This window comes from Myxine glutinosa, chromosome 6 (genome assembly GCF_964187855.1).
Source record: "Myxine glutinosa chromosome 6, kmMyxGlut1.1, whole genome shotgun sequence".
Taxonomy (NCBI): domain Eukaryota; kingdom Metazoa; phylum Chordata; class Myxini; order Myxiniformes; family Myxinidae; genus Myxine; species Myxine glutinosa.
Genome location: NC_136266.1, coordinates 147,427,813 through 147,449,666, shown reverse-complemented (window position 1 = coordinate 147,449,666; position 21,854 = coordinate 147,427,813). Strand labels below are relative to the sequence as shown.

The 21,854-nt window shown below is 45.1% G+C and overlaps 2 protein-coding genes across 9 annotated transcripts in view; both read left to right on the top strand.

Annotated features, from left to right (window-relative positions):
- LOC137429473 (uncharacterized) overlaps positions 1-21,854 on the top strand; it is a 483,513-nt gene that overhangs the window by 379,833 nt on the left and 81,826 nt on the right. The window lies entirely within an intron of this gene.
- The window catches only part of LOC137428870 (uncharacterized), a 119,765-nt gene that overhangs the window by 77,802 nt on the left and 20,109 nt on the right, over positions 1-21,854 (top strand). For all 8 annotated transcript variants that reach the window (XM_078780703.1, XM_078780704.1, XM_078780699.1 and 5 more), the window contains one exon: positions 14,582-15,014. In XM_078780703.1, the coding sequence (XP_078636829.1) occupies positions 14,594-15,014 (421 nt within the window). In that variant the 5' untranslated portion in view covers positions 14,582-14,593. The remainder of the gene's footprint in view (positions 1-14,581; positions 15,015-21,854) is intronic.

Genomic DNA, 21,854 nt, shown 5'->3' with positions numbered 1-21,854 from the left:
CCCCAAACCATAATATTTCCACCACCATGCTTTACAGTTGGTATCAGGTTCTTGTGGTCAAATGCTGTCATTGGTTTTTGCCAAACATGTCTTCTGGTACTGTGGCCAAATATCTCTACCTTTGTCTCATCTGTCCAGAGCACATTGTTCCAGAAGTGCTGGTCTTTGCCTAGGTGTTCATTGGCAAACTTTAGTCTTGCCCTGATGTTCTTTCTGGACAGCAAAGGTTTCCTCCTGGCACACCTCCCATGTAGATCAAATTTGTGCAGCCTCTTTCTCATGGTAGACTCGTGCACTTTGACATCAGCAGTGGCAAGAGCTACCTGTAGGTCCCATGATGACATTCTGGGGTTCTTAGAGACTTCGTTCAGCATCTTGTGGTCTGCCCTCGGGCTGAACTTGCTGGAGCGGCCTGGCCTGAACAAGTTGGCAGTTGTTTGGAATCTTCTCCACTTGTAGATGATCTTCCGGACAGTCGAATGATTGATTTCAAATTGTTTGGAGATCTTTTTAAATCCCTTCCCAGACTCGTAGGCATCTATAACCTTCTTTCTGAAGGCCCCAGAGAGCTCTTTTAATCGAGGCATGGTGACGCCGCACACTTCAACAACAAAGAGCAAACCAAACTAAATGTCTGAGGTTTAAATAAGACAGGTTCCTCCAAGATCCTCTCTAACGATGTTCTAATCATTTGCACCTGAGCTGGTGCCCCTGATTCTAATTTTAGGTATTTGAAGTAGTGATAAATGTCGGGGTGTACTTACTTTTTCCACATGCGAAATTTGCATTTATGTTTATTTAAATTATACAATGGACTACAAAATGTAAATGTTTCATGATATTTGTTATATTATATCACCTTTATCTATCAATATTGTTGAAATGAAGATCAAATAGCTGTATGTTGAAATATGTTGAAAAGGTCAAAACTTTACATGGGGTGTACTTACTTTTTCACGTGACTGTAAACTACATCTCTGCCAAATTTCGTCCAAATCCGTCCACAACTTTTTAAGATATCTTGTTCACAAACAAACAAACAAACAAACAGACAGACAGGGGTGAAAACATAACCTCCATCCACCTTTGGTGGCGGAGGTAATGAGTTTGGTCAAGCTTGACTCGGCTCCATCAGTTTGGAGTGAAGAACCAAGCAGGGAAGCATCTATTAAAAAGTGACCATTTGCGATACGTTTGCGATAGCTGTGTTCCAGGTGGAATATTGCATCTCTGGAATATGTTTGTTTCAGATTTGACCTTTTTCAATGGTTATTCTAATATTTTTGGGAGAGACATTTTCATGGAGTTCACAAAGTCTTTCAGCTCTTCCATGGAGAGTCCCTGTATTATTTGGCTGTAACCAGCTCTTCAAATCCAGCTCTTTAACCATTCCTTCATCCAAATAATCTTTGTGGCACACATAATGGAAACAGCCTGGATACCTAGTGCCCATAGTGCCAAAATTACAATATTGATATTATTGGTTTGTCAGTTATGAATGACAGTCTGCACAAGGCTTTACAAAGCGAGTGAAAGCAAAGTCAGTCTTAGGTGTCACATTTCAAGGGTCTTTGGGATATTATGGGTCTTTGAGATCTTCAGAGTCATCAAGGTCTTAAGGGTCTCAAAGACCGTTAAGACCCTTAAGAACCTTTACACTTTAAAAACCATTAAGACCCTTAAGACCACGAAGACCCTTTAAGACCATTAAGACCACTAATGCCCTTTAAGACCATTAGGACATTTTAAGACCTCGAATACCCTTTAAAGGCTGGGGTGGGGTAGTGGATGAAAATACCCTTAGGACAATCCCCGGGTCAGACGTGGTCTGTATGCTAAATTTGGTGGTTGTCTGCCCAGCGGTCTTTGCAAAGATCACAAACACACAGACAGACAGACAGACAGCCATCCTACAAATTTTATTTATGAGATTATTTTGCTTCTGGATGTTGTAGTGTTGTACATCCAATGGTATGTATCAGAATTTGAGACCTCGTATGCAGGTACTTTGGACAAATTCCAAAATTGGAGCATCAGTTCAGTGTGGGGTTCTAATTTTTGCTTTGGCCTTACCTTCCGGGTCTCCATCTGATCTGAGCTATTGTGAGCCATGAGACATCACAAGTCGGTGGACCATGAAGACCCAATGAGTATTTAATAGCAAGCACAAAAGTTCATGAATACCTTCTCCTTTAATTGTAATTTTGCTTGATTCGGTGATAATTGGTCTGATTGGAGTTGTGCTCCATGTACATTGAATGATCTTTATGGAAAAATTGAGTATGACTGTGGATTAATGTACGAGGGTGGAAAAGGAGCATGTGGCTTTGAAGATGAAATAATGCCGGACCATGCAGATTTTTCCATTTACACAAAGAAGACTCATTCATGACAGAGAAGTCCAACTCACTTTGACATTTACACAGAACTTTGACATTTTAAATTTTTTTATGTTGGAGGCTCCAGGCACGGACTGTATAGCCCTCATCGAGGCCAGGCCTTAAATAAAAGAGAAGAAAAGTGTATGATGAAAAGTGTATGATGTTTTGCTTCCTTCGCACTCGGAAAGGTAGGTATGGGGTGGATGTTTGTTTGCGAGAAAGAGAGATTCAAGCTAGGCCGGTAGATATAGTTTGAGTGAGACAGAAAGTAAGACCAGCAATCCTGACACCGAGAGTGTAAGATGGTTCCGGGCACCACTTTAACGCTCCTAAGTCAGAACAGTAGTACTGTCCTGAGCGGTTGCTGTCCACGACCTAATACCTAAAAAGGTAGGTATTTACACAGATAAGACAGAGAAGTCCAACAGGATAGTCTTTTTGAGTATTGTCACCATGGTAATGTTATTAAACTGGTCACAATTTTCTTATCTTATTGTAAAGACAATGCAAAAACAAAAACAATGAGCAAGATTATCCAATTACACCAAAAGGTATGCATTGGCATTGCACAAAATAGTATACATACTTCAAACAACAGCAATTTATCAAAAAAATCTGTTCAATCTACAACAGCACTGGTGGAGCGCACACCTCTGCCAGGCTGAACAGTCTATGTTTTGTATTCACTGATAGGCCGGATATGAATTTGGACCTGAACTAAAATCTAAGCATCTTGTTCTTGTCACCTAACCAACTCATCCACCAAATTTCGTCCTAATCCGTCCACAACTTCTTGAAATACCTTCTTCACAAACAAACAGACAGAAAGACAGACAGAAAGACAGACAGACAGAAAGACAGACAGACAGAAAGACAGACAGACTGACAAACAGACAAACAGACAGACAGACAGGGGTGAAACATAACCTCAGCCCATTTTCGGTGGCAGATGTGATAAAATTATCTTTATATTTCGGGTTAAGGTTGTTGTTTCAGAGCATGCACAAGGATTTACCTACCAGTTTGAAGGTGCCTGACCCCATCACAGATTGAAATGTAAACTGAGTCCAGCCCGGTTTGTTCATCCTGTTTCGCAAATGTGCCGCTTGACGTCTTCAAATGGCTACCTTAAGCAATGATCATCGATGAGATGGCAACCATTCTGAAATAAGCAGACCCACGCAACAGACGTTTCAGAAAAGTATCCGGTCCGCACAGAATCCCACCCGGAGTCTTCGTTGTTGAGCCAGTTACACCAAGCAATTAATCCATGCTCCAATTTTGTACCACAGGGATACAGAAACACCTCCATGTGACTTCAAAGATGGATAAGTAACCTTTGTATGTAAGAAAAGAAAAAGGCAACAGATCCGACTGGAACAACTATTGCATCATTTTTGTTCTTGCAATCTCAGGCAAGACCCTTTTCAGAGCTCAAGCCCTCACTTTGGCCGGTGACACTGTGAACAAATCACTGTCATTGTGGATGTCGCTGTCTAAAATGGCCTACCTAAACAACGTTGTCAGATGAGTGCACAACTTTGGTGATGTGATGGTATCTGCGATGGGTTGTCTGTCATTAGGTGGCAGACAATCAGACTCAATTATTGCTAACGGCTTAAAAGAGGGCTGCATTCTGACATAAATCCTTCACTCCTTTTTACCTTGCTCACTTGTTTTACCTTGTTTACCTTGTTTTTACCTTGACATAAATCCATCCTCATCCTACACTGTAATCAAGAAAGCTTTGTCAGCCACCACTGCCAGAGTCTATATTCAAGGTTACATGTCCAGCAGACTCTTCAATGTGCAGATGGCTGCGCTTCATTTGCACATACATAGCAGGATAACCAGGAGATGACTGCACTCCATTTGCACAAAGGAGCAGAATAGCCAGGAGATGACTGCGCTCAATTGGCACATACAGAGCAGGATAGCCAGGAGATGACTGTGCTTGATTTGCACATTCGGAGCAGGATAGCCAGGAGATGACTGTGCTCGATTTGCACATACATAGCAGGATAGCCAGGAGATGACTGCGCTCCAATTGTACATACAGAGCAAAATAGCCAGGAGATGACAGCGCTCCATTTGCACATACATAGCAAGATAGCCAGGAGATGACTGCGCTCCATTTGCACAAAAGAGCAGAATAGCCAGGAGATGACTGCGCTCAATTGGCACATACAGAGCAGGATAGCCAGGAGATGACTGCGCTTGATTTGCACATTCGGAGCAGGATAGCCAGGAGATGACTGCGCTCGATTTGCACATACATAGCAGGATAGCCAGGAGATGACTGCGCTTGATTTGCACATTCAGAGCAGGATAGCCAGGAGATGACTGCGCTCCATTTGCACAAAGGAGCAGAATAGCCAGGAGATGACTGTGCTCCATTTGCACATACAGAGCAAAATAGCCAGGAGATGACTGTGCTCCATTTGCACATACAGAGCAGGATAGCCGGGAGATGACTGTGCTCCATTTGCACATGCGGAGCAGAATAGCCAGGAGATGACTGCACTCCATTTGCACATATGGAGCAGGATAGCCAGGAGATGACTGCGCTGTATTTGCACAAAGGAGCAGGATAGCCAGGAGATGACTGCGCTCCATTTGCACATACAGAGCAGGATAGCCAGGACATGACTGCGCTCCATTTGCACAAAGGGGCAGAAAAGCCAGGAGATGACTGTGCTCCATTTTCACATACAGAGCAAAATAGCCAGGAGATGACTGTGCTCAATTTGCACATACAGAGCAGGATAGCCAGGAGATGACTGCGCTCCATTTGCACATGCGGAGCAGAATAGCCAGGAGATGACTGCGTTCCATTTGCACATATGGAGCAGGATAGCCAGGGATGACTGCGCTCCATTTGCACATACAGAGCAGGATAGCCAGGAGATGACTGCGCTCCATTTGCACATGCGGAGCAGAATAGCCAGGAGATGACTGCGTTACATTTGCACATATGGAGCAGGATAGCCAGGGATGACTGCGCTCCATTTGCACATACAGAGCAGGATAGCCAGGAGATGACTGCGCTGTATTTGCACATATGGAGCAGGGTGGCCAGGGGATGACTGCGCTCCATTTGTACATACAGAGCAGGATAGCCAGGAGATGTGTGGTCATTTCTCTACAGATGCAGAGGTCATGCACGAAAGTCCACCAAGTGGCATGACATCCAATGCCTACAGAATAAAGACAGTTGCTGATTGACAACTGCTGTTGTTGTTGTTGTTGTTGTTGTTGTATAGCCCCGGGCAGTTCTCTTGAACAAGCCCGTGGCACGTAGACGGCCGATTGATCTTCCAGGAGCGACCCAGATATCTCCCACATCTAGGATGGTGTGGCCACTCCTTGACGAAGTCAGGGCCATGACAGAGTTAGAGAGGGTGAGAGAAGGAGCGAGAGACAGACAGAGAGAGAGAGAGAGAGAGAGAGAGAGAGAGAGAGACACACACACACACACACACACACAGAGACATACACACACACACACACACAGACACACATACACACACACACACACACACACATACACGCAGAGAGACACATAGAGAGACACACAGAGAGACACATAGAGAGACACACACACAGAGAGAGAGAGAGAGGGAGAGAGTGAGAGAGAGAGAGAGAGAGAGAGAGAGAGAGAGACACACACACACACACACACACACACACACACACACAGAGAGAGAGAGAGAGAGAGAGAGACAGATAGAGAGAGAGAGACAGAGAGAGAGAGAGAGAGAGAGAGAGAGAGAGAGAGAGAGAGAGAGAGAGAGAATTTTGAGTCCTTTTATTTCAAAAATACCAAAAAGTAATGATATACATGTTTTACAAACAAATAAAATCAATAATGTCAAAAAGAACAACCAATGATCATCAAATGAAAGAAACATAATCAGCATCTCACAACAGTTTTTTTCAATTCGTTTTATTCAACTTCACAAAAACCACCGACACACCAAGTATCAATAAAGTTTTGAAGATTTCCGGCATTGTTGGAAAAGGTAAACTCAAGTTTCAATCTTGCTGAGACCAATGCATTAAAAGACAACATGATATTACAGTGCTCTGTCGGTTTGCCAGATAGTTTATCTTTTCTTGTTAAATAAACAGCTAGTTTTGCAGTTGCTATTAGGAAACTAAATAGTTTAGATACAGGATATTGTTAAGGAGCAAAACCAAAGTTGAAATTTCTCAAAGAAAAAGTAATATGCATTTTGTTTGCAATATAATTCAACCAATGAAACAAAGGAAACAAGTGAATCCTCTTGGATTGCGCTGAGGTTCGGGCTTGGAATTTCTAGGAGAAAGTATAATTTGTATGCAATGAAAGTACATGTAATATGGGATCGAGTAAGATCGAGTAAGCTTCACCAGTGCGCGTGCGCGAATTTACGTCACGTCGGCAGCGAGAAGGCGTTCCCCAACACGAACCAATCAGGAACTGCCACGCCCACTTATATGATCTCCGAATTCCTGTGACAGGAATTAGCGTTACACTGGCTGGAAGTCAATCGCTAAAGGCGCTTCCTCAGCGCCAATCACCAGTGCGCGTGCGCGAATTTACGTCACGTCGGCAGCGAGAAGGCGTTCCCCAACACGAACCAATCAGGAACTGCCACGCCCACTTATATGATCTCCGAATTCCTGTGACAGGAATTAGCGTTACACTGGCTGGAAGTCAATCGCTAAAGGCGCTTCCTCAGCGCCAATAATAATACACAGTTTAGGAATGCATGAAGCAAGTCTTCATGGATTGTACAAAAGGGACAACAAACAGATACAGGAGAAAAAAATGTCTAATAAACATGTTGGAGGGAACAATCCAGTGGGCCAAACGCCACTGGAGATCACCTGTCCTTTTTGATATGGGCTCACTATACATGGCTTCCCAGATAGGTTCGGAGAGGGGTCCTCCGGGTAACCATCCTTTCCATCGGGTAACCCCGTTTAACGAAGGAATCCCATGTAACAATTTAAGGCACATCTTATAGATGCCCTTGCTGTCCATAGTCTGGAAAAGCTTTGACTCATCGCTAACAGGGGGCAAATCATTCTGAATGGGTTCAACAATCAATTTAGGTACTGTTGGCTCATTCGATTCATCTTCTGTACCTTGAGTCCAAGTTAGACCAAGTTGCCATCCCACCTGAATCATTTTCCTCAAAATGTTTGCGATCACCCTATGGGACCAAATCCCTGTTAAGTCTGCGTTTCACTTATGGATTTCCAACCATACGCCGAGTCATGTCGGAGATGCCGCACCTTCAAGATACCAGCTGCTATTAAGTGTTGGCAAAAATCTCGACTTTTTGGAATGTCGGGAAAGAGAGGGTTTTAAAACAAAGGCTTGTGTGCTAGCATTTTTATGACATATGTGTCCACCTGACGACTCACAGAACGGCTCTGCCAGGCATTCAAGAGGCTTTGGTAAAAAGCAGGAGGAGCGATATGTCAACATGTTGGATGTTCATTTGAAAAAGTTCAAACCCGTACCCGAGCCTACCCGCTCGCTGCAGCACAAGGCGTGCAGGGAGCCGGCCTGGCAGATGTTCCATGTAGAGGAGGCGTTGAATGGACAACAGCCGGAAGGCCATTAGGCGGGCTTTGATGTCGACGAGGTTGTGGCCACCCTCAGCCGAGGGGCGACATATCACGTCAGGTCGTAGCCAGTGGTAGCCTCCCCAGTAGAAGTCCGCCAGTTTGCCCTGGAGTGATTTGAGCAGGGACTCTGGGGGCTGCAAGCAGATGAACCTATGCCACAACATTGTGGCAACTAAGTTGTTGATCACTAGCACACGGCCATTGAAAGACAAATGAGGTAAAACCCTTTTCCATCGGTTCAATCTTTCTCCCACTTGCTCAATTACCCCATCCCAATTTCTCTGAGCATACTGTGGGGAACCAAGGAATATGCCCAAGTACTTAATTTCCTCACTTCCCCACAGCAACCCTGCGGGGAGGGATGGGGGCGGCTGTGGTACAGGCTGAAGAAGGTTGCGATAAAGGGAGGGTATCCATAACGTCTTGCTCTTGTTCCAATTGATTTTTAAAGAGGAGGCAGCGTGAAACTTTGATAGGCACTCAACAAGGATATCAATATCATCCTTATCTTTTACAAAGATGCAGACGTCATCCGCATAAGCACATAGGGTTAGCGGTGCACTCATGGGAGAAAGTGCTATTCCAGAAATCTTCTTTCTCAGTAGATTGAGAAGAGGCTCTAAAGAAAGAGCAAACAATAAACCAGAGACTGGGCACCCTTGCCGGACCCCTCTCCGAACCTTGATGGGGGGAGCCAGCACATTATTAATCTTAATTAAACTAAATACATCTGTGTATAGCAAGGAAATGTAGGAACGAAAGTTTGCTCCGAGGCCGCATGCCTGTAACACATGATGCATAAACTTATGGTCGATACTGTCAAATGCCTTTTCAAGATCAAGCGACATCATTCCAAAGTCTTCTTTAACACGGTTACCATCAATGAGATCTCTGATTAAAGAAATATTATCATGGATGGATCTTCCAGGAACACAGTAACTCTGTTCTGGCAGTACTAGATCACCAATAACCTTTTTTAGTCGATTAGCTAGTACTTTTGAAAAAAGCTTGTAGTCCGTGCACAGCAGGGAGATCGGTCGCCAGTTCACCAAAAGTCGGGGATCTTCAGTTTTCGGGAGCAAGCACACTACGGCTCTTCTTAGACTCAGCGGCATTATACCAGTCTGTATAGAAGTGTCCAAAACATTCAGCAACTCAGGGCCTAAAAGGTCCCAAAATGTCAGAAAGAATTCGGGAGGTAGACCGTCAATACCCGGAGCTTTCCTTGAATCCATGGCAGCAAGAGCACAGGTTAGCTCAAGGAGGGTGATTGGTAGGTCAAGCTCCAACCGTTGAGCCTCAGTTAGGGAGGGGAGGTGAGAGGTTAAATCCATCATTGTATCATTACAAACAGTCTGCTCCTCAAAAAGTTTTGTAAAGAATTCAATAATGTTTATTCTAACATCATCCTCGTTGACAACAACGTTGCCTCTTGAGTCCAAAACAGAAGAGATTAGCCGTGATGGCTTGCTTAAGGATTCTAAATGAAAGAAAGACTTGTTTGGGGTGTCTGATATTTTTACATCTGTATTCTAAGTCTAATTAATGTACCGGCTGCTTTCTCTTGAACTAACTCCCTTAGAAGAGCTTTCTTTACAAGCAATAACCGGTAATTGGCGTCATTGTTTTCATGAGCCAATTTACTCTCCAATTGTAGAATATCCAATTCCAACCGGGCCATTGTAATGTGCTTGTCGTTTGTGCTGTGTGATTGGAAACATTGACAAAAAACCCGAATTTGAGATTTCATGTTATCCCACCATATGCTGGATGAAGAAAAGGAAGATTTCTTTGCTACTAGACTTGCCCAGAAAACACGAAAGGCTTCTTTAAACATACCCATCTTCTAGAAGTCTAACATTAAACTTCCAATAAGCGCTCCTATTTGCGGGTTGAGGAAAGGAAAGGTTTAGGGTTACCATATGATGGTCTGAAAACACGGAAGGAAAAAGATTTGAAGAAACCGCAGTATTTTTAAAGGGTACGTTGATGTACCATCTGTCAAGCCTTGCCAAGGATACTCGACTATTGGCGCATCGACACCAGGTGTACTGGGATGTGTTTGGGTGGTGCAACCGCCAAACATCAACGAAGCCCATTGTGCTAAAAAAATTGGATAAGTGTACATGGGACTCAGGATGGGGTTCGACAGAGTTTCTGTCAACCGATGGGTCAAAGGTGCAATTGAAATCACCTCCGACACACACACAATGATCAAAATCAACCGATCTTAAGTGATTTATCATTGAGGTGAAGAAGGACTTACGCTCTACGCTATCACTTGGCGCATACACATTAAAAATGGTGTAATGGAAGTTATGGCTTACTAGTTTGAGAGAGCTAAGCCGACCATTTATTACCTCCTGAAAATGGCATGACTCACACACGAGGCCTGGCTTCAGCAAGAAGCCGATTCCAGCAGATGAAGCTGATAAATTGCTGAAATAGCATTGGCTCTTAAAAAGTTGATGCCAGTTATGTTCCACATTTGGTGTGATGTGAGTTTCTTGAAGTAAGATCACATCCACCTTTTTCCGTTGAAATATGTTTTTTACTTGAACCTGGCGGAGGTGGCTAGCACCACCACCGTTAATATTTAAGGTTGCAAGTTTTATAGTTTTCATCCTGTATTGATGAAATCAGCCTGTGGCTGGGAACACTCTACACCTGCACGTGTGATGAATTTTCTTAACCTGTGGTATTGTGACTTATTCAGGTCAAATTGTTCAGGCGTTTTAATTATGGATTTTGCAGTGTGGATGAATGCAGCCAAATCGTCAAAATAGTCTTTAATGACTATGTTACGCTGTCTGTACGTTTCGGCTAGAAACGACACGATGTGTTGGGGGGGTATCTGTGACTGAGATGCTGATGACTGTGACAGCTCAGTCACTTCCACCTCGTCCTCAGACTCTGACAGGTCTGATAATGTCCCACCTGGATCTTGGGCCTTACTTGCAGCTCTCACGAGCTCCTCTGGAGGCATCTCCTGAGATTTCGTTGGGTACTCTGGTACACACTCACGAGCAGACTGGTGCTTACTTTCTTTATGTGTGCTTTGGCAAATGGCTGCAGATCTTTGCGTAGCCGGGGTTACGATTTCTGTTTGTAAGACAGAGCAATTTGTTTGGTCACCAGTCCGCTCAGCTACTGGAGGGGGGACCGGTGGGGCTTCGCGTTCAGGCTCAAAAATGGCCGCATTGTTCGGATCAATGTAGGCTTTATTCTCAGAGCTTGGTAAATCAGTAACATCCTCTTTTCCACTTTGGCGTTCGATATTTTCGTTTGCTGTAAACGTTTTGCCCTCTTTTGCAGAGACAGTGTCTCTGCCCAAGACAGCCTTCTTTATCGCACCATCGGGGCTATTTGTTAGTGGTGCTTTCCGTTTTTTGGTCAGTATGACAAGTTCTTCATTCAGGGTTCGCCAGCAGTACTAGCATCACCAAGTGCCATCTCACTGGGTTTGGGTAGCACCGGGGCGTCGGGAAGCACGGTCGGGGCGTCGGGAAGCACAGTCGTGGCGTCGGGAAGCACAGTCGGGGCTTCGGGAAGCACGGTTGGGGCTTCGGGTAGCACGGTTGGGGCTTCAGGTAGCACGGTTGGGGCTTCGGGAAGCGTAGTCGGGACCTCGGGAAGCACAGTTGGGACATCAGGAAGCACAGTCGGGGCGTCGGGAAGCACGGTCGGGGCTTCAGGTAGCACGGTTTGAGCGCCAGGAAGCACGGTTTGAGCATCGGGGAGCACGGTTTGAGCGTCGGGGAGCACGGTTTGAGCGTCGGGGAGCACGGTCGGGGCGTGAGGAAGCACGGTCGAGGCATGAGGAAGCACGGTCGAGGTGTGAGGAAGCACGGTCGAGGCGTGAGGAAGCACGGTCGAGGCGTGAGTAAGCACGGTCGGGGCGTTTTCTTTTTTACAGCCCACATTGGTGTGTCCCAATTTGCCGCACTTCGTACAAGATGCTTTGGGACAAAACCTTTTAACGTGTCTGAAGGCTCCACAGAGGAAGCACGTTAAAGTGCCTGACGAAGCGTACATTTGATATTGACGATCATTTACCGAAATTTTAAACGAGATGTTTAGTCCTGTATCGTCGCCGCAATCAGGAAGCACCATGAATACTTGTCTCCGGAAACTCATAACATGTTTCACTCGTTCATCCCGACATCCCAGGGGAATCATCGAGATTTGGGAAACAACAGTTCCATACCGGGTCAGAACAGCCATTAACTTATCATCTGTGATAAACTGAGCGACATTTGAAATAATAACTTTAATCGCCGGTGTGTCCATCGGGGAAACCATGACGAACTGCCCACCTTTCAATGACAGACCGGTACTAACAACATCATGCACGAACTTCTCGTCCGACACGAAAACAACAAACTTTTGGTTCATCCGCGACGCGGCGCGGACATTTTCATCGCCGATAGCATTCCCTACAGCTAGGATAATGTCCTCGGTAGGAACACCTTCGGGAGGGACACACACGAAAGCATGCTTCCTTGTTAGGGTTTCAAACCCTTCCTGCCGTGCACGAACACTCGCCATAACGGCGATGTCTCACCTTTCCACCTTGACCAGGCGGAAAGGACACAAAATAAATAAATAACGTCGAAATGAAATAAAACCACCTTTAGAGGCCATTTTTCCCCGCAAGCGGGGGTTGGCCTTTTTCGGGAACTGTGGTTGTTGTTGTTTTTCGGTCCCCTTTTTTAAGCAATGTTTTACGGCCGGATGCCCTTCCTGACGCCAACCCTTTTTGCCACCTTTAACGACAAGCAGGGAATTACCAGTGAACTGGTACTCAATTTGCCGACCTCGGAAGGATGACAGGCTGAGTCAACCCCCCTGGCGTTAATTCAGCGATTGACCGGGATTCGAACCCAGGATCCTAGGATCCTAAGCCGGCACCCTAGCTGCTAGCCCAACACCAGGGATTGAAATGAAATAATAAATAATAAAGTTCTCACGACGCGAGTAAGGTAAACAGCACCGACGGAGCAGGTAAACTGAACCGAACAGGTCTGCTCTCACCTTTGGGCTCTTCTCTCACTCTCTCTGTCTCAAGGGAGGGAAAGAGGGACAGGTGGTAAAGAAGGACACGACAAAGGCACGATGGGAAAGGAAGGAATGGGGGGGGGGGGTGGGAAACAACACAACACAAGCACGGAGCTACAGCACACGAACACGAGTGCACGCCATCTTGCCACGCCCAACACACGAACGGCCAGCAGGGGGCGAGAGAGAGAGAGAGAGAGACAGAGACAGAAAAAAAAGAAGAAAAAAAAAGAAGATATAGATCTATATATATATAGATATATACATAGATATACACAGAGATGCAACCGTAAAGTCGCATCGGGGCTGCGAGCGGACTTTTTTGATATTGGTCACGAATGAGTTGAGGCTTCCCGGGGGGATGGATTGCCAGCAACATCGTCCTGTATTGCAATGGCAATTAAACCTATGTCTCAGGTTTTATCACCAAGTGTGAGTTGTTGCAGAGAAATCGAGCGCCTCCATTACAGGCCAATATGCCATTTTGTCCTTGAAGAGGCTGTCCGCTTGTTGCATCTTGTTTTGTCGTTGGGATTTCCATATCGACATCATTGTGTTGATTGCCGTTGGTTTACATATCAGCTCAATTCCCATATAACGAGGAGTTACGTCTCATCCGCCGCTGTGCCGATGCCTGCCAGTTCTCGTCTTTGTGCACGACTTCAACCAGCGTGGGGATTCGTGCACGGACTTTGGGGAAAGTTGCATTCCACTCACATTTGGCGTGTCATGAGTTTATTGCTTTGAGAGCATTGGCGAATGATGGTACCATAATATGTATTGTTCATTTGATGCAAGTGACATTTTCATTGTACTTTCTTTAATAGTGTTATTATTGTGTATGTGAGAGTTCTTAATACAATTACTTGTTTTATTCTACAATTGCATTGGTGTGGTTTTACCATGGTTTATGAGAACACTCAAACTAACAAATTTCTGCCGCGTTCCCTCTCAAGACTCTGAGGTGCGGGGTTTGGGGAGGTAATATGTAACACTACCTCGATTCAACTGTGAAGATCACCGAAAGGAGACGGCTTTATGCATTAGAGAGGAGGCGGTTATGATGGGATATGATAGAAAAAAATGTTTTTTTTCCTCTTTTTTATTTAAATAATTAAAATAAATGTATTTACTCATTTGTGTTTGACGCGCTCAGGATATCCCTGGTCGTGTCATATTGTCTCATCCCCATTCATCCCCTCATTCCCCCAATGAAATTGCATCGTTTTGGCAGATAAAATGTGTCTGGTGTGGGTGTGGCAAAGCATATTGGGATGAATAGTCTCCTCTAGTTGACTCTGGGTTTATCTTTCTGTCTCTGTATCGAAAAACTCGCTTTCCTCAGATGCTGATTGAAAAGAAAACAGACAAAATGGGACACAGCGAGTGAACAAACTGGATACAAAAGCCCATATTTATTGGATGATAGTTGATTGAATTGTCAATGGAAATGACTCAGAGCAAGAAAAATAACATGCACAACCTTTCCTTTCTTAACACAGGCATTGTATCCCTGGCAGGTCATCGGTGAAATGGAGAGCTTCTTGGAATGGCTCAAGTCACAAGGCCTAAGAGCAGAAACAGCCCAAGCAGTGATCGATGAGCTCGGAATTGATAATCAGAAGGTTATTCGAGCTTGCACTGAGTCGGATTCATTGTGGGACGAGCTCCTCGCTCTCTCCAAAGATAAATTACAATTTGCAATGTATGCTGACTTCTGCAAATTTATGAATTCTCTTTTGAATTCGCAAGATGTCCAGATTGCAGGTTCTTCTCTTTTGGGAAGTATTTCCTTCAACTTGGAGAATGTTAATCGGGAACTTTCGAGTTTCTGTGAAAAGATTTTCAGATCCCAAAATGTGCACCTGGAAAAGGTTCCTCGTTTCTCTGGAATCGGGTTCAGTGATGTCTGCAGCCTCGTCTCTCAGGATGATGGATTAAGACCCATGTCTGGTACGTGACTTTTTAAAAACAACATTGCATGTCAACAAATATCTTGATCTTCTGCCATTGTTTTTTTTTTCATGTTCTTATAACTTGTGTAATCTCTTTTGATGCAGTTTTGTATTGTCTAATATGAATGGATTTTGATGTATGGTACAAGGTTAATTTTTAACTCACCTGGAACATATTTCCGGGGAGCTTATGGGATGGCGCGTCATCAATCCGTCCTTAAACACTTACAGCTTCTTCTCTGAAACTGCTGATGGGATTGTGACCAAACTTGGTGAAAGTTATATTTTGTGTGTTGGAACTCAAGTTTGTTCACGGCATAAAATACATCGAGGTCTTGGGGGGGGGGGGGGGTCTACTGGGGGTCAAAGTGGGTCCATGTTTGCCCACCCTCCCGGCCCCCCAAAGTAGAACTGCACACACGATTTCGATGAAACGTGACCACAACCTTCATCACCTGTGATGTACCCAAGTTTGTTCACTACATTTGAAAAATCGGGGTTTATTGCCCCTTTTCTTTTTTTGTAAATTGCATCAAGTTCCTCAGTGTTCTATGTTTAACGGTGCATTTAAGTTATCTGCATGTAGGAAGTAGTTTGTCACCTCTTTAGCCACGGAAGGCTTATCCTTGTTATCCCACGCTTTTTGAAAAAAAAAAGGAAGACGTTTCATCGTAGTCATATTGTGATCAGCTCCATCTGTCCGTCCGTTTGTCAGTCATGCTGTCTGCTCCTGAACGGTTGTGTAAAATTTCACAAACTTAGTTGTTAGGATCACCACATGGCAATAAGGTGCAAGAGCAGAATAATTTAGACCCTGCCCCCTGGGACCTGGGTACATTCCCAAAAATGGATTACGAAAAGGTAGAATACCAAAAAATGTAATGAGAGGCACATTTTAAAACATTTTTAAAAATGTAACCTTGTATATGCAGTCAGCATTGGTGGACACATGAAATATGTATATGTAACCTTTATCTCTGACTCCCGGTTCATGCCCCAGGATTTCGCATCACGGGGCAAAATGGAAAGGAAATGCTTTGCTCTTGTAGTTTTAGTAACATTCTTTAGCCATGGACAGGCTTAACATTATTAACGCACAGGTTGTAAACCTGGTGCGTTATAGCGTTTGCCTGGGAATTTCGGGCGCTCAAAAGTGAAGCTAGTTTCTGTCACCCATTTCTGTCGCTCATTTCTGTCGCTCATTTCTGTCGCTCAGATGTGTAAACATGACGTCATCAAATCTATATTTATAGGATAGGTTATAGGAGATATATATGTTATAGGATAGGAATATAGGACCCAAATGACCCAGAGGACCCAAATGACCCAGAGGACCCAAATGACCCAGAGGACCCAAATGACCCAGAGGACCAAAATGACCCAGAGGACCCAAATGACCCAGAGGACCCAAATGACCCAGAGGACCCAAATGACCCAGAGGACCCAAATGACCCAGAGGACCCAAATGACCCAGAGGACCCAAATGACCCAGAGGACCCAAATGACCCAGAGGACCCAAATGACCCAGATGACCCAAATGACCCAGAGGACCCAAATGACCCAGAGGACCCAAATGACCCAGAGGACCCAAATGACCCAGAGGACCCAAATGACCCAAATGACCCAGAGGACCCAGAGGACCCAAATGACCCAGAGGACCCAAATGACCCAGAGGACCCAAATGACCCAGAGGACCCAAATGACCCAGAGGACCCAAATGACCCAGAGGACCCAAATGACCCAGAGGACCCAGAGGACCCAAATGACCCAGAGGACCCAGAGGACCCAGAGGACCCAAATGACCCAGAGGACCCAAATGACCCAGAGGACCCAGAGGACCCAAATGACCCAGAGGACCCAAATGACCCAGAGGACCCAAATGACCCAGATGACCCAGAGGACCCAGAGGACCCAGAGGACCCAAATGACCCAGAGGACCCAAATGACCCAGAGGACCCAAATGACCCAAATGACCCAAATGACCCAGAGGACCCAAATGACCCAGAGGACCCAAATGACCCAGAGGACCCAAATGACCCAGAGGACCCAAATGACCCAGAGGACCCAAATGACCCAGAGGACCCAGAGGACCCAAATGACCCAAATGACCCAGAGGACCCAAATGACCCAGAGGACCCAAATGACCCAGAGGACCCAAATGACCCAGAGGACCCAAATGACCCAGAGGACCCAAATGACCCAAATGACCCAGAGGACCCAGAGGACCCAAATGACCCAGAGGACCCAAATGACCCAAATGACCCAGAGGACCCAAATGACCCAGAGGACCCAGAGGACCCAGAGGACCCAAATGACCCAGAGGACCCAGAGGACCCAGAGGACCCAAATGACCCAGAGGACCCAGAGGACCCAGAGGACCCAAATGACCCAGAGGACCCAGAGGACCCAAATGACCCAGAGGACCCAAATGACCCAGAGGACCCAAATGACCCAGAGGACCCAAATGACCCAGAGGACCCAAATGACCCAGAGGACCCAAATGACCCAGAGGACCCAAATGACCCAGAGGACCCAAATGACCCAGAGGACCCAAATGACCCAGAGGACCCAAATGACCCAGAGGACCCAAATTCTATGTATGTTTCTATGATGATGTATGTTTTGGTGAAAGTACATAATGTGAATACTAGTAGCAATTTTACAAAAACCATGGCATAATTTCAAATCTTGACCCGAGATGATAATTATGCTACATCATAATTTCCATGTGCCAACCTGGGCGGAATCCAAGTGGATTCACTTGACTTGTTATTATTATTATTGTTGTTGTTGTATAGCCCTGGATAGTTCTCTTGAACAGGCCCACTGCACGGAGACAGCCGATCAATCTCCCAGGAGTGACCCAGAGATCCCCCACATCCAATATGATGAACCCCTGTTGGGGATATTTTCAGTCCCCATGTTAAAGCTGCATACAGAGAAACGATCCCTTATATAAAGGGAGGGGCGCTTTGCGCCTCCCTTTGATTACACTCCTTAGTCATGCCATGAAGGTGCTGGAGGAAGGTGAAGGTGCTGTTCTGGATGAGAGGATAAGGAAGAGTGTGGAGAAGCAGATCGGAGAAGAGCAGCAGGGGTTCCGAAAAGGTAGGGGAATGACAGAAGGGATGTTCATGCTGAGACAGCTGGTGGAGAAGAGGTTGGAGATGCAAGGTGAAATGGCATTGGGATTTGTGGATCCGGAGAAAGCCTATGGCGATTTGATATACAATGACCAGAGATGGTAAGTCAGAGGCAGGGGTGTGGAGGAGGATTCAGATGGGTGCAACAGTGTGGAGGAGGGTGCAGGGTGTAATGGCAGACAGAAAAAATTCAGTGAGATTTAAATGGAAGGTTCTGATGTGGCTTGTAACACCGGCCTACTTTTACGGCCTGGAGACCCTGGCACTGACAGAGAGACAACAACAGATCTTGCGGGTTTGCTTGACCAACTGAGTCAAGAGGATTGTGGGAGTGAAGAGGGTGGATAGAAGGAGAATGGATGAAGTGAGGTGGAGATTGGTGTGCAGATGAGCTTGACGGGTGGATGGGGGAAGAAAGAATGGTAAAGAGAGCGGATAGTTTGAGGAAATAAGGTCGGAAGAAGAGAGGTTGACCGTGGTTGAGGTGGGAGGATTGCTTGAAGAAAGATATAAGTAAAGTGGGGATGGTTGGAGGCTGGAGAGAGTTGGTGGAGGACAGAGGGGAGTGGAGGAGTATCATGGTCAAGGCAGGGCAGCAACTTGGTACCGTTGGACCTCACCCCTTATAAAGAGAAGATGAGGAGAACAACTACAACTCCACACATTTTGTGAACATGTACAAACGTTCCAACACCTTTTTTTATGTTCTGATTTGCAGGGATTCTATTTTTGGGTTGTCTGTCCGTGTGTCCGGTGCAATAACTTGTTAGTCCATGGGCCAGACCAGATATCTGTACCATATTGGGGGGCAAAACTTTAGTGGTACTACATTATTGGTTGGGTCCATATAAGTGAATTTATATGTGATAGCCTTTCCAGAAGAGTAGCTTAGTCTATTTATTTTGCAATTTACTGTTTCGGTACCCTCCGGTATTTGCGTATATTGGTAGTATCATTCAAAATTATGTAACATATTCCTATTAGTCAATTTATCAACAAATAATATGCCTTAGGTGTCCACAACAAGTTGCTTTTAGTATTACAATCAAATATATTGAACCCTGGTGTTGGGCTAGCGGCTAGGGTGCCAGCTTAGGATCCGAGGATCCTGGGTTCGAATCCCGGTCGATCGCTGAATTAACGCCAGGGGGGTTGACTCAGCCTGTCATCCTTCCGAGGTCGGCTAATTGAGTACCAGCTTGCTGGGATGAATGATCCCGGTGTGTACCCCGGTTTAGAATAGGTACACCGTATCCCTGCGCATCGTAAGAGGCGACCAAGGGTTGGCGTCAGGAAGGGCATCCGGCCATAAAAAGATTGCCTCAAACAGGGAACCATGATGGTCATGGGGCCTGCAAGGCTAACCCCCGCTTTAGCGGGGAAAAATGGCCTCAAAACGATCATTCATTCATTCATTCATTCATTCATATCAATGCCAATATAAACCTCAAGTTGTCAGGAAATATGTTTAGTGCATCCTGGCATCATCACTTTCTTTTTTAAAAAAAAGAAAAAAAGATCATATTCCAAGGCATACTGATTAGGAGCCTCCTGGACCATGAAGAGGATAATCCTACATAACCAGGGAATCCCCTGGGAAATCTCCTGGGAAACCCCCAGATGCACATGTTGAAGGGAGATGCAGAGTCGGACATTTTAAGAGGAATTCAGGTAATTTATGGCTTTCAACTAGCAAATAATTGTGTGATTTAGTTATTTCACTGTTCTCAGATCCATGTGAATCATATACTTGAAGAATTTGGAACCAGGAGGAACCAAAGGATTTAGCTTGAATCCAGGAGCTGTAACCAAGTATTACCTGACTTCACAGTATCGCAGCATGTATCTCAGGCAGTTGAGAGACATTATAGGTCGAGGCAAATCCAATCTGAACCTTCCAGATCTGTAATTACCAAGGATCCGGAAAGATGAGGCCGACATCCAATCCTTGGTTTACATTATGGAGTCTAGCTGGTTAAATCCACTGAGTTCTGAAAATATAGAATTTGTCAACTTGTAAACTGCTACTGTTGCCCCACCAGAGATTGAAAATGATCTTCTCAATGCTCATAGGGTAGGTGAGAAGGCATACCAGGACTTCAAGATTTCACGCCTGGAGACAAGTCCACCAACTGCAATATTCTATGACAATATGACAAAAAAGAACTTGAAAACATTCTCTAACATCAGGAAGAAACCCAGTAGACAAGCACAGGCCAAACAAGTAGTTCTAAAGGCGGACAGGAATCTGTTTGGACACGTGATCCTTGTTTCCCAGAGCCAGGAACTGCACCTAAGTGATGTTTTGGCTCACCCCCTGGGTCCCCTGCCATGGGCGCTTGCAAATGGGGATGGATCTCTACGGAAAACAAACAAAGCAGCACTTGCCAGAGAACTGGAGAAAAATGTTTCACTAGCAGAGGTCATTCCACAACCATCAGAAACTATCATTTATGGAATGAGCTTGGTACAGGAAATGAAAGGGGATGACAAGACATTTTCACAGCTGGCTGAATCAGCAATGTTAATGGTTCTTCATGAAGGAGGTCAGAGTCAGCGGATTGATATAGTCTTTGATGTTTATCAAGAGACATCCATCAAAGATGCAGAAAGGTGCAACAGAGGTGTAAGCATGGCCATCCAGTTTAGCAGCATTGCCCCAGGTCACAACATCCAGCAATGGAAGAAACGACTATGCAGCTCCTCCAATAAAGCGAATCTAATAAAATTCTTGGTTGAGTGGAAACTGCCCAAATATAGGGAAAAGCTAAAAGACAAAGTACTCTTTGTAACCTGTGAGGAGGTTTGCTACAGATTCACTAAGGAGCACTATGAAGAAGTTACAGACCTCAATTCTACACAAGAAGAAGCCGACACCCGCATGCTTCTACATGCCCTGCATGCAGCTGAAGCTGGCTACAAGGCTGTGGTGGTAACTGCTGAAGATACAGATGTCCTCATAATTTGTCTTGGACTACAAAAAGACATTCCAGCCCCTATTTATCAGAAGTGTGGAACAAAAAACCGGACACATTATATTGATATTAGCAAACTAGCCCAATCAATGGGAGGCAGTGTATGTGAAGCTCTGATTGGACTTCGTGCATTTACTGGTTGTGATACTGTGAGTGCGTTTGCAGACAGAGGAAAAATTATCGCGTTGAAACAAATGAAGTTAAACAAGCATTCTGAGTATTGCGCTGCAATACATGTCCCCTACCGGCATTGGGTAGCACTGTCATAGAAGACAGTATTATGACTTACCTCACTCCAAATTATAGTCCGGAAAACTGTTGGGGAAATTACCAAAGTTCAAAGTGCCATAACTTTGTCAAAAATGATCGAAACGTCGTGAAGTTCGAACTTAATCTGTAACTTATCATGAGGAAACCATGTACCAAGTTTGAAATCATTAGCATTAAGAGTTTAGGAAAAACGTCCGGAAAGCTGTTCTTTGCGTGACGGACTGACTGACTGACGGACCGACAGACTGACAGACGGAGGGACGGAGTGCAAACCTATAGTCCCCTATGGTGTACACTGGTAGGGGACTAATAAGACATATCAGGAGGCCTTCAGTCAGCTTGGACAGTCATGGGAGGTATCCACAGAATTGTTTCAAAAGCTACAAGAGATCACATGTCACATGTATGTACCTTCTACCAACATCTGTAATGTCAATGAGTTGCGATATC